The 12,718-nt window shown below is 41.1% G+C and overlaps 1 protein-coding gene across 1 annotated transcript; it reads right to left on the bottom strand.

Annotated features, from left to right (window-relative positions):
* Positions 1-2,343: 2,343 nt before the first annotated feature.
* On the bottom strand, positions 2,344-12,629 carry BORCS8 (BLOC-1 related complex subunit 8). The gene is made up of 4 exons (XM_075280592.1): positions 12,333-12,629; positions 11,048-11,160; positions 4,826-4,890; positions 2,344-3,933 (listed from the first exon to the last, which is right to left on the bottom strand). The coding sequence occupies exons 1-4, from the start codon at positions 12,367-12,369 to the stop codon at positions 3,822-3,824; spliced, it is 327 nt and encodes a 108-aa protein (XP_075136693.1). The 5' UTR covers positions 12,370-12,629; the 3' UTR covers positions 2,344-3,821.
* Positions 12,630-12,718: the final 89 nt, after the last annotated feature.

Here is a 12,718-nt window from a genome sequence, read left to right as displayed (position 1 = left end):
TCACCTGTGTTTCACAGAAAGGTAAGGTGATCAAACAGCTATGCTGGAAACACAACAGTAGGCTGCCGAAAAGACAGCAACTGAGTACAGAAATAAAAAAAGGAAGAAGAAACATATGATGAGTAAAAAGGGAATCTTTGAACCCACTGCCAAGGGCCTCTGGAAATTTTGCACCTCCAGTAGCCTGAGCAATTTTCACAGTTTTGAGATGGACAAATCAATCGCAACATTAAAAAAATCATCCAACCCCCTCCCCCCATACCTATATATTTTCTTAAAGTAGACACCTGCAGCATTTTCAGAATGTCACTTGGCACTGTACACAAACAGTTACCTTCATGCAATTTTGGTTTAAATTAAATGTTTTATGTAAAAATGCAAATAAATGTATATTAGTTGCTAAAAGTGGAAACCAAAAAACAAGAGTTCAACATGTGCACAGTTCATTCATATTACTATGGCCTACACAGGCATGCATTTTGTCTTTATGCAAACAAAATGTTCATACATACCACACATGTATATATTTACAGGGGCGGGTGTTAAAGAAACACTAAAATCGCAGAAATGCGCCAATCCATTTTGTCCATGCAAATTAAATATGACTTTACATAAAAAATATTGTTTTCTATCCCCCTATAAAAATTTTATCAAACTATACACTCATCCTTAGTGATAATCTTTATTACTATTATTTTAGAGTGTAACGGATATCACTAGAGATGTATTTTTCTGTAGAAAACTCAGGTATGGACAGGACAGGGCTTTAGTGAAATGTAAACTTTACTGACGACTTTGTGTATGTGATGTGTAAGTGTTTGGTGCAACTTTTTTTTTTTTTGGTGCTGCGACCTGGACAATGATAAATGTCTGGGTGACAGCGCCAATAAACTTCCTAATTATGTTCAGAGGGTATTACATAAGAATACCCCTCTAGTAAGGCTCAGGGGGGATTAAATTATACCTGTATGTGACAATCAGAAAGGAAAAGTATAGTATGCTCTCTGATTGACAGGAAAGGGGGTCACATACAGATTATGCACAGATGAGAATGATTCAGTCTCTGTGTAGTCTGCAGGAGTCCTCCTCCTCCCTCCCCTTCCTGTTACAGTTCACTCAATGCTTCCCAAGACGGGGGGGGGGGGGGGGGGGTTGAGAGAAATAATTTAGAGTCCTGTATCTCAAGACTCGTTTGGGCTATGAAGATAATTTTAGATTCATTTTAAAGAGAAGAATCTCATCTTTAAATTGATACCAAGTTCTTCATAATAGCACTTACAGATATGGAGCGAATCGCTGTTAAAAACAATGTCAGGAATTAAGATCTTCAATGGGATCTCAAAACTGAATAGCGTTTTCAACAGTGAATCGCTTTGGTACTGTAAGGGTCAACATAAAGAACTTGGTATAATTTAAAAGATGAGATTCTAATCTTTAAAATGAATCTAAAATTATCTTCATAGCCCAAACGAGTCCAGAGATATCGGCTTTAGAAGTAAGGATGTAGTAGCTACGTCCTCAGCTAGAGAAGTGCCACCCTGGGAGGATGTAGAGCTACGTCCTCGGCAAGGAAAAGGTTAATTAGGGATTCTAATTCTATCATTAGAATCCCTTTTTCTACAAAAACCACATTGGAATAGCCTTTTTAAAGGCTATTCTTCTCTTAGCTTTTTCTGTTCCACGCTGCAGTTCCTGAGAATTTTCTTTTTTATTCCATATGAAAATGAGTCTTCAGAAAGTACAGGGGGTGCTCTATGGCATCCCCTGTGCTCAGTGAAGACGATCCAGCGAAACCTCTGTCTTTGTCTGGAGACACCTCTCAGCCTCATCATCAGCCGGCAGAGCTGACTGCACATGTCCGTTCGGCCAGTTTCCTATGGCCGAACGGATGCTTGTGTAAGTGGCCACAGGAAAATGGCTGAACGGACATGTGTAGTTGGTTCTGCTGGCTGATGACATGGCAGAGAGGAGTCAGCAGAAGAAGACAGAGGTCTCACTAGAGTGTCTTCAGTAAGTACAGGGGACGGCCCCTGTGCTTTCTGAAGACTCATTTGCATAAGGAATAAAAAAAAATGCTCAGGAATGACAGCGGCGCAGATAAGAAAAAGGTGGTAAGAGAAGACATGGTCTTGTAGAAAAAGGGATTCTAAAGATAGAATCCCTTTAACATCAGTCCTTATTTTTGTACATCACAGTAAATGTTTCAATAGGAGGCAAAATTTTAAAAAGAAAATGTATTTTATTTGAGTCAACAGAATACACTTACCATGGTTATACAAACTGATAGTTTTTCTTTAACTGACCAAGATAAAAAACATAAAATTTTATAATCAAAGACCCATTTACACATGCAGATAATCACATAATATAAATAAATGCCACAAGAGAACAAGTAGCGAAAAAACATATTTTGGACTTATAACTGAATAATCGTTCATGAACAGATAAAAGTAATCACTTAAGATGATGTTTTAGTATGTGCATGTATAATTTGTTTTGGGAACCGCCATGATACAATTATTAAATAGGTGACCAAACAATATTTTTAAATCAATTGTTTAGATGATAATGACCATTATGTTAAGTGGATTACAGTAATCAATAATTGACCAGTACAAATCTGTCATCAGGCAAAGGGCTTTAAAGTGGCATTTCCATCTAAGCAGCTATATACACAGGATAGGAAGTGAGACCCCCAACCACCTTGAAAACAGGGGTCCCATGCACATTCACAGTGAAGAAACAGATGACTGCATTTACAGGTCTCGATGGATTCTCTTAAGCAGTAAATTGGTTCCATAATAACACTTCCATAATCCCAGGACCTCGTAGAGGGGATATCCACAGAGTATGCTGATAGGGGTGGGACCCGAATCTATCTCTAAAACCAGCATTTCCTGCACTAGATAAGCTTAGTTACTGATATATATGTCAGCCCCTCATCCTCACCATTCTAAGGTGTGCAGAGTGCTGCAGGGGGCCAAAAGTCTTGTTTCTTTGAACCCTGAAAATGATCAGCTATTTAATATCTGAACGCTCTCAGTGGGCCAGAGCAGGAGTTGCCCTTACACAGAGGCTCACCATTCTGATAGTGGATTGCTAGACAAAATTGATGTCATTTTTTTAGGAAACTTTTCTTTAGCCAAAACAAGGAGTGGATCTGAAAATAAATTAATTTCCTTTTCTTCTCATAAGGATCCTCTCCCTATAGGCTTTGCCTACACATAAAAGAATAATCAACAGGTGCACTGAATAGCTACGTGACCCAGACCTACAACAAAGGGAAAAAGTGGTTTACTCTCTTGTACAGGATTACAGCAACATGGATGCTACCTTCTAAAAACTACATACTGGTTGTATGTGGTTCTGCACCTCATCCGCATTCATTTCAATGAAAATGACCTGCAACAGCAGACAATTCATTCACAGGTGTGGTGCGTGTTTTTCTCTTACTATAATACCCCTTTATGGACATCTCTTTATGGACATCTTTCAGATGCTTTTAATATTATTTAACCTTCCTAAGGCCTGGTTCACATCTGTGTTCGGTATTCCTTTCGCAGATGTGAACCAGGCCTAACATATGCAGTAATATAATAAATGTATAGAACGCAAATTAGTATGAAAGCAACACAAGGCATGCATTAGAGCTTTACAGGCCCTCACATAAACATACTTTACATCATAAATTATTACACTTTATCTTATGACGTCCACAGCACATGCTACAGGAATTTAGTCAGAGCACTGGGAATCCTTTGGCAGTCCTTGGATCCTGTGCAGGAAGGCAGTAAGAGAGACACTCAGTCAGCACCTTTGTGCTACCTACGACTCTGGACCGCATTCAGCTGATGCTTTAGATTGATAGCTTGTTTCAGGAGGCTGTCAATGCTCTTGAAGTGTACACTGCTGAACGTCATACTTTTAACAGCACTGGAGGAACAGATAATACATGAAACAGTAATTAGCAGAATTTTAGACATTCTACACAATCTGACAATACTATATATATATATATATATATATATATATATATAGTAATAGTAATAGTAATTATTATATATATATATATATATATACACACACACACCAGAACAATCACAGGCACGGTATGAGGAACAATGCCAAATATCTATTCGGACGTGCCAATAAAGCTTTTTTTGATTTGATTTGATGTCAGCAGCAGGACAGCTTGACAACTGCCAAAACGCTAGAGCAGGCAAACCATCGACGGCAGCAATTTGCTGAATATAGGCGGATCATCGATGCCAAAAACCCACAGATGAAGTCGCGGGCAGAGGCTAGTATATATATTATATCCATATACACTTTTTGTAATCATTATTTCCAGCATTTGTTTTCGGAATCCCACCGTGCGGGTTAAAGAGGAGAGAGATCATGGATTTGGTCACATGTGGTGTTATATACCGCTGAAAAGCCGACAGTTCGCTGAATTCAGCACACTATCGTCTTTCCCGATCTGTGCCCCAGGTGAAGAGCTATCGGTGCTGGTACCGTAGCTCTTCACAGTCAGAAGGAATGTCCTTCTGCACAGTGTGAGCAGGGAGGAACACATCCACCCTCTTCTCACAGTACTCGTCCATAGACTAGTATTATCAGGAGGGGAGGGGGCGTTTTATGTAAAAAGAGTGTGAGAAACCATGGTTACTATGTAGATCGTCTACAAGTACACAAAATGGCCCGAACGCACATGTCCCAACATGTTAGACACTTGCCGATCTGATATTGGTGGCCTATTCACTCAAATGTACACATCCTCAATAGTACAACAAAAAAATTATTTAAAAAAACCTTGACCAAATACCTGCATGCGTACTCTACAGTGTATACGGATCCTTGACTTTGTTCTTCCCAATTCTGCATGTCTGCCTACAACATCAAGAACACAGCTGTTTAGTTAAATAAGAAAACAGAAACAAAAAAACTAGATTAAGTATCGATTTCCTTATAGGGATTTTACAGAAACATACAAACACAGGTTTTCTAATGCCCGGTTCACATCTGCATTTGGGCCATTCCGTTCTCCTCTCCGCATGAAAAATGTGGAGAGAAAAGCACTGCAAGCAGCACTTTTCTCTCTGCATTGTTCATGTGGAAAGCAAGCGAAAACCACACGGACCCCATTACAGTCCAAGCGGTCTGCGGGTTTCCTAAGGTAACCGCTTTTTTTATGAGGATTCGGCTTCTGTTTGGGGGGGGGGGTCCCCAAGCGGACTTCCCGAATGGAGACCCATGCACAGATGTGAACCAGGCATAAGACCTACAGAGGTAAATATAAGTAACACAAACCAAACTGTGTTGCGGTTTCTGGACCTTCTATTTAATTCTATAAACGTTACAGAAACCATGTTCAGCTGTTTATAAATGGCCTCAAGACTTGGAGCCATGTATTCCTATCTCAGTCAAAACCAGCTGAGAAGGCATTATCCTTTACTCAATATGTATGCTGTGACCACAAGAGACAAAATGAGAAAGGATGAAGACATATGACTGCTATAATCATTAGTCTGTGATCCTGTGTAGCAGGTTACCTGTGAGTGAGCTGCACATAGTGAACTACAGAACAATGAATGTGAACATGGTTTAACAAAACCCTATACACATACAAAGGAAAAAATATCTACATGGATTTGAAGATTCATAACATCCTCTATCTGTTGCAGATGATTTCATATGCTGCAATTCTCTGCAAAAGGAAAAATCTACATCAAATTCTGCTGCAAAATATGCACGTACAGATGTGAGTTTTACAGATTTCGTGTGCATGGTTTTAGTATGGAAAATACTTTGGTTCAGCAAAGAACTAACCAATGAATAACATTTTATACCCAAGTATTGCAGTTCAGTAGTATAAGAGGCCAATGTACCAATGTAGCCCCCATACCAGAAAACTCTGTTGCTAATGTTTCAATTTTGTCTAAAATCTTGCTGCATTTGGTGATGTTAGATATACAGTATTGGACAAAAGTATTGGCACCCCTGCAATTCTGTGAGATAATACTCAGTTTCTTCCAGTAAATGATTGCAATCACAAATTCTTTGGTATTATTATCTTCATTTAATTTGTCTTCAATGGAAAACCACAAAAAGAATTGTCAAAAAGCCAAATTGGATATAATTCCACAGCAAACATAAAAAAGGGGGTGGACAAAAGTATTGGCACTGTTTGAAAAATCATGTGATGCTTCTCTAATTTGTGTAATTAACAGCACCTTTTACTTACCTGAGGCACCTAACAGGTGGTGGCAATAACTAAATCACACTTGCAGCCAGTTGAAATGGATTAAAGTTGAGTCAACCTCTGTCCTGTGTCCTTGTGTGTACCACATTGAGCATGGAGAAAAGAAAGAAGACCAAAGAACTGTCTGAGGACTTGAGAAGCAAAATTGTGAGGAAGCATGAGCAATCTCAAGGCTACAAGTCCATCTCCAAAGACCTGAATGTTCTTGTGTCTATTGTGCGCAGTGTCATCAAGAAGTTTAAAGCCCATGGCACTGTGGCTAACCTCCCTAGATGTGGACGGAAAAGAAAAATTGACGAGAGATTTCAACGCAAGATTGTGCGGATGATGGATAAAGAACCTCGACTAACATCCAAACAAGTTCAAGCTGCCCTGCAGTCCGAGGGTACAATAGTGTCAACCCGTACTATCCGTCGGCGTCTGAATGAAAAGGGACTGTATGGTAGGATACCCAGGAAGACCCCACTTCTTACCCAGAGACTTAAAAAAGCCAGGCTGGAGTTTGCCAAAACTTACCTGAGAAAGCCAAAAACGTTTTGGAAGAATGTTCTCTGGTGAGATGAGACAAAAGTAGAGCTTTTTAGGAAAAGGCATCAACATCGAGTTTACACGAAAAAAAAAAAAAGAGGCCTTCAAAGAAAAGAACACGGTCCCTACAGTCAAACATGGCGGAGGTTCCCTGATGTTTTGGGGTTGCTTTGCTGCCTCTGGCACTGGACTGCTTGACCGTGTGCATGGCATTATGAAGTCTGAAGACTACCAACAAATTGTGCAGCATAATGTAGGGCCCCGTGTGAGAAAGCTGGGTCTCCCTCAGAGGTCATGGGTCTTCCAGCAGGACAATGGCCCAAAACACACTTCAAAAAGCACTAGAAAATGGTTTGAGAGAAAGCACTGGAGACTTGTAAAGTGGCAGCAATGAGTCCAGACCTGAATCCCATAGAGCACCTGTGGGGGAGAGATCTCCTGATGGCAGTTTGGAGAAGGCCCCCTTCACATCTCAGGGACCTGGAGCAGTTTGCCAAAGAAGAATGGTCTAAAATTCCAGCAGAGCATTGTAAGAAACTCATTGATGGTTATCGGAAGCGGTTGTTCGCAGTTATTTTGTCTAAAGTAGTCTTTCTCAAAGTGGGCGATAACGCCCCCTTGTGGGCGCTGGAGGCCTATAGGGGGGCAGTAAAGGGCACAGAGAAGATTGGGGGGTGTTGAAGCGGTTTAGGGGGGCGATGGCTAATTTAAAGGGGTGGTATCATAACAATGATTCTATCTATACTGCTTGTTAATGTGGATTTAACCCCTTCCCGACATGCGCCGTAATAGTACGGCGCATGTCGGGTCTGTAACTATGGCCATAGCCGCCGGGTGTCTAGTGCTTTAAGCAGTAGACAACCGGCTTTAATGCCTCCAATCGGTCCCCGGACCGATCGGAGGCATTAACCCCTCCGGCGCCGCGATCAAAGGCGTCGGAGGCGCCATTTTCCCGGCGGCGCATGGGCGCCGCCATTTTGGCCGGGATCGCCGGCTCCTGGAGCATGCTCCAGGGCTGACGTCCCGTTGTCATGACAGCCGGGAGCCTTGTACAAGGCTCCCAGGCTTGTCTGCAAATCTTCTCTTTTGCAGGCTGGTCTATGCAGCCTGCAAAAGAAAGGATGCTTTTTTGCAATGCATTGCAATGCATTAGCATTGTAATGCATTGCATTAGTGATCAGACCCCCTGGGGTTCAACACCCCTAGGGGGTCTAATAAATGCAAAAAAAAAAAAATAAATAAAAAAAAAAAAAAATATATAAAAAGAATTAAAAGTTCAAATCACCCCCCTTTCCCTAGAACACATATAAAAGTAGTTAAAAACTGTGAAACATATACATGTTAGGTATCCCCGCGTCCGAAATCGCCCGCTCTACAAATCTATAAAAATATTTTTCCTGTTCGGTAAACGCCGTAGCAGGAAAAATAGTCGAAAGTGCCAAACCGCCGTTTTTTCACGGTTTTGATTCTGATAAAAATTTAAATAAAAAGTGATCAAAGCAATAACATTTCCCGAAAATGGTAGAACTAAAAAGTACACCCGGCCCCGCAAAAAAAGACGCCCTATGCATCCCCGTACACTTACGTATAAAAAAGTTACGGCCGTCGGAATATGGCGACTTTTAGAAAAAAATTTTTAACACAGTTTTGGAATTTTTTTTAGGGGGCAAAATGTAAATAAACCCATATAAATTTGGTATCCCTGGAACCGTACCGAAACACAGAATATAGGGGACATGTCATTTTGGCTGCACAGTGAACGCCGTAAAACCAAAGCCTGTAAGAAAGTCGCAGAAATGCATTTTTTCTTCAAATCCACGCCATTCTGAATTTTTTTCCTGCTTCCCAGTACATTATATAGAATAATTAATGGTAGCATCATGAAGAAAAATTTGTCCCGCATAAATTAAGACCTCATATGGCTCTGGGAGCGGAGAAATAAAAAAAGTTATGGGGTTTTGAAGGAGGGGAGTCAAAAACGAAAATCAAAAAATGCCATCGGCGGGAAGGGGTTAAGACTTTTCCTAAATACACTGCTTCAGCAAAACTGCTTTGTTTGTCCAATATCTTACTTTATTCACTTCATTATGGACACTAGCACCTGGCCCCCTGCTCATTGCTGAGGGAGCCACATGACGTAGCTCCCTGCTGTGTGGGGGGAGAGAGAGGGGGGGGGGGCTGAATGTACGGAGCCAGCCTGTGTCTGCACCACACATACACATCACATACACATCACCTAGCTCCCTGCTGTGAGATAGAGAGGGGTGTGTGGAATAAGTGCTGCTTTCTTATATAAAGCCGTCTAAATCCTACTGGGCTAAAGGACCTGGTCTCTCTGTTCACTAGGATAAAGCTTTATTATATAGAGCAGGCTGTTAGTGGGCAGAGGAGCCAGGTCCTTTAGGAAACTCCGTACAAGGTAAATCCAAGTCTACAGGACCTTTTGATGACATCACAGGCCCTTCAGTCATCCCATAGGATCACGCTATGTGGTGGGCGGAGCTACGTGCTAATTTTGGGGCGGGGCTAATTGACGCGAGCAAACAGGAAGAAAGAAGATTTTTAGGTAGCTTAGAAGGCAGATCAAGCTTCATGAGGCTACCCCTTTAAAATTGTTTTTTTGCTTTTAACACAAACTTTACCGCTCCTTTACGCTTAACGCGCGTTTCCTCGTGTAACGCCATCTAGGGGACTAGACAGTAACTTATTTCCTATCCAAAAGTTGTCAAACTGTACCATACTGTACCATAGATGGCGGTAAGCTCCAATGCAAGAAGTTTGTAGTCTAGATTTAGTGCTGTGGCAACGTTGCTAACTAAAAAGAGAAATTGGTTGCAGATTACCGAACGCGGTGACTTACGGCTATTTTTGAGTAAATTCGAGCCTGATATTAACAAACTTGTTAAAAATCATCAAATTCATCCTTCACATTAGATTAGTTTTAAAATTAAAATTGAAATGTTTGTTTTAATAACATGAATAAAAGTTTTCCTAATATTACAAAATGGTGTTTTACATTACCCTCATCAGAAAGTCTTATTTTCACATGACACACATAATTTAATTATTAACATAATGACTGCAATTGTGATTCTTAAGATGTAGTAAAGTAAAAAAATTTGGGGGGCGCTAGAAAATAATTAATTCTCGAAGTGGGCGGTAGACAAAATAAGTTTGAGAACCTCTGGTCTAAAGGTTGTGCTACCAAGTATTAGACTGAGGGTGCCAATACTTTTGTCCGGCCCATTTTTGGAGTTTTGTGTAAAATGATCAATGATTTGACTTTTTTTTTCCTTCTCTTGCGTTTTTTCATTGAAAGCAAAATAAATGAAGATAATAATACCAAAGAGTTTGTGCTTGCAATCATTTTATGAAGAAAATGAGTATTATATGACAGAATTGCAGGGGTGCCAATACTTTTGACCAACACTGTATACACACGTACAGAAGTACCTTAGACAGTGTTTTACAGTTCCTGTAAAATGGATGGATTGTGGGTAATCCCATCCACACATTGCAGAAAAATATCTGCAGAGACAATGCTGCGATTTAAAAAAACCAGTCACATTTTTGTCAATCACAGCATGTCAATAATACCTGTGACAATGCAGCCGTTATTCGTATAGGTATAATTAAAGCAGAAGGTCCGCAGAGAAAAACTCTGCAGAAATTCTGTGAAAAGTGATGTAGGAAAATCTGCAACGCATTTCCGCCACGTTTTTTTCCACAGCGTTTTTTGGCTGCGACTCGCTACATATAAGGCATTAGCCTTAAAGGGAATGTGTCAAGTGATTTTTCTACCCTAAACTAAGGATATTCAACATCAAGCATAATGACCTCTCTTAGTATGCCAGTCACTAAGCTTTCTGCATCTGAGAAGTCAATTTATAAACTTTTAAAACCTTAGACAGCCATATGCAAATTTATCTTAATTAGTCACTGGGAACTGCTTCATCCAATTCATCACGCTAGATCACCTGACATGATCCTCTTCATTGGACTTTAGCCTAATAGTCTACTTTACTGCTGGTTCACAGGGTATTATTTAGTGCAAAGACTGCATGACTACTTGAAGCTGCTCCCAGTGACTAGGTACATGTACTAAGGTACATTTGCAGAGGCAAAGCTAAGGTTTTAAAAGCTTATAACTTGACTTAGTTAAGCTGCGGTCATTGATTATAGCTGTGCCCTTATTGAGCAGATATAAAACCGACACTGTTTTATAGGAAAGTATGAGCTTGTGTTATTCTTACCCACCTTGTGCTGAGCCAGTTCTGGAAGAGATCTGCGGACATGTTCTTGAAGCCTATATAAAGCCACAGAAGGCTCATTGGCGAGGACATACATGCTCTCAGTGAACTTGTCCGTTACTAGAACAAAACAAAGATGCTTAAATGGTTTTTGGTTTGGTTTTTTTTGCACATATCCCATTCAATATCCATAACCTGGAAAACCCCTTTAATAATTTGTGTAACTATAATTCTATTAGGGATGTTAGAACTAACACTTTGTACAAATCGGGGGTATGTAAACATATAATCACTACAGTTAAAGAGGACCTTTCACCACATTTGGGCACATGCAGTGTTATATACTGCATGTGCTGTGGAGCCGGGAGGAACGCCCCCTCCATCTGCTCACACAGCTCGTCCATAGACGAGCATTATCAGGAGCGGGAGGGGGGAGTTCCTCCCCGCTCCACAGCACAGCGTGATTGGCGCCGCGAGGCAGAAGGACGTTCCTGGCCAACGGTCAGAAACGCCCTTCTGACCATAGAGCACTACGGTACCGGCACCGTAAGCTCTTTACACCGGGCACAGATCGGGAAAGCCGACAGTGCGCTGAATTCAGCGCACTGTCAGCTTTCCAGCAGTATATAACACTGCCTGTGCCCAAAAGTGGTGAAAGGTCCTCTTTAATATATAGCCAGAAAGACCAATAGAAAACCATCTCACTCAGCGTTTATATGACACTATGGTCATCTGCATTTCCATATGAAGATATAAATTACAAACGTATCTTCTTCTGCATGAGGTTTTATTCTCTGTTCAGGCAGAACACTTTTCAGAGTTTTGTTGGGCCCCTATTAATGGGGTTATGGAACAAAAACTACTGATCCGCTATCCATAGGATAAAGCCTAAACTGCTTATCGGTGGGGGGCCAAACATGGAGACCACTACTGATGCAGAGAATGACAGTCTTTTACCACTAATGTGAATATAGAGAGGATGCATTGCAGATAAAATGTGCTTTTTCTAGAAATCGGCGGTTGTACTATGGGGGGTAAATAATTGTGTTACATAATCCCTTGAATGTTATATGTCACAAATATCCGTCCTCTCCATCTCTATAATGGATCCCCCCAGACCCATCCTGCTGACAAACAGCCCAGTCCACTAGACACTAAATATGCTACGTCTGCAACTTCCATAGAAGTGAATGCATGCTACAGTTATGGCTGCTGGAGCACAATGCTGGTGATTCCCCAAGGGAATGTTATATATGTTACACATCTGTGACAGCCCCCAGGCTCCTTCTTACCTTTCTTCACCTTTATCTGCATCTCCTGCTCCTCCATGACCACCGCTGGATGGGGCTCTGCTCACACACACAGGTAGACGTAATGGAAAGCTACGCCTTGTGAACACGATAGACGCTAGACTGAGGATGGAGTGCAGAGGGTTCGTCACCAGTAACAGGCACAAGGTGTAAAGGTTCCACCTGCGCACACTATTGCTACACCACCCTGTAATCCACTAGACACCGCAGTGCTACTAACCCCACAAGTTTACCTGACTACATTAGGACCCCTAGTCCACGAAAACTATATAGAAAAGTCACCTGACTATGCTGTGGCGAATCACAGTGCAGACTATGATACCGACCTATCAGAAACTGTCTAGTGCTAGCCAATCAGAAGGCGCCTG

This window comes from Leptodactylus fuscus, chromosome 1 (assembly GCF_031893055.1).
Source record: "Leptodactylus fuscus isolate aLepFus1 chromosome 1, aLepFus1.hap2, whole genome shotgun sequence".
NCBI classification, from domain to species: Eukaryota; Metazoa; Chordata; class Amphibia; order Anura; family Leptodactylidae; genus Leptodactylus; species Leptodactylus fuscus.
Note: the sequence above shows the minus strand (reverse complement) of the source record. Positions and strands in the feature narration are given on the sequence as shown.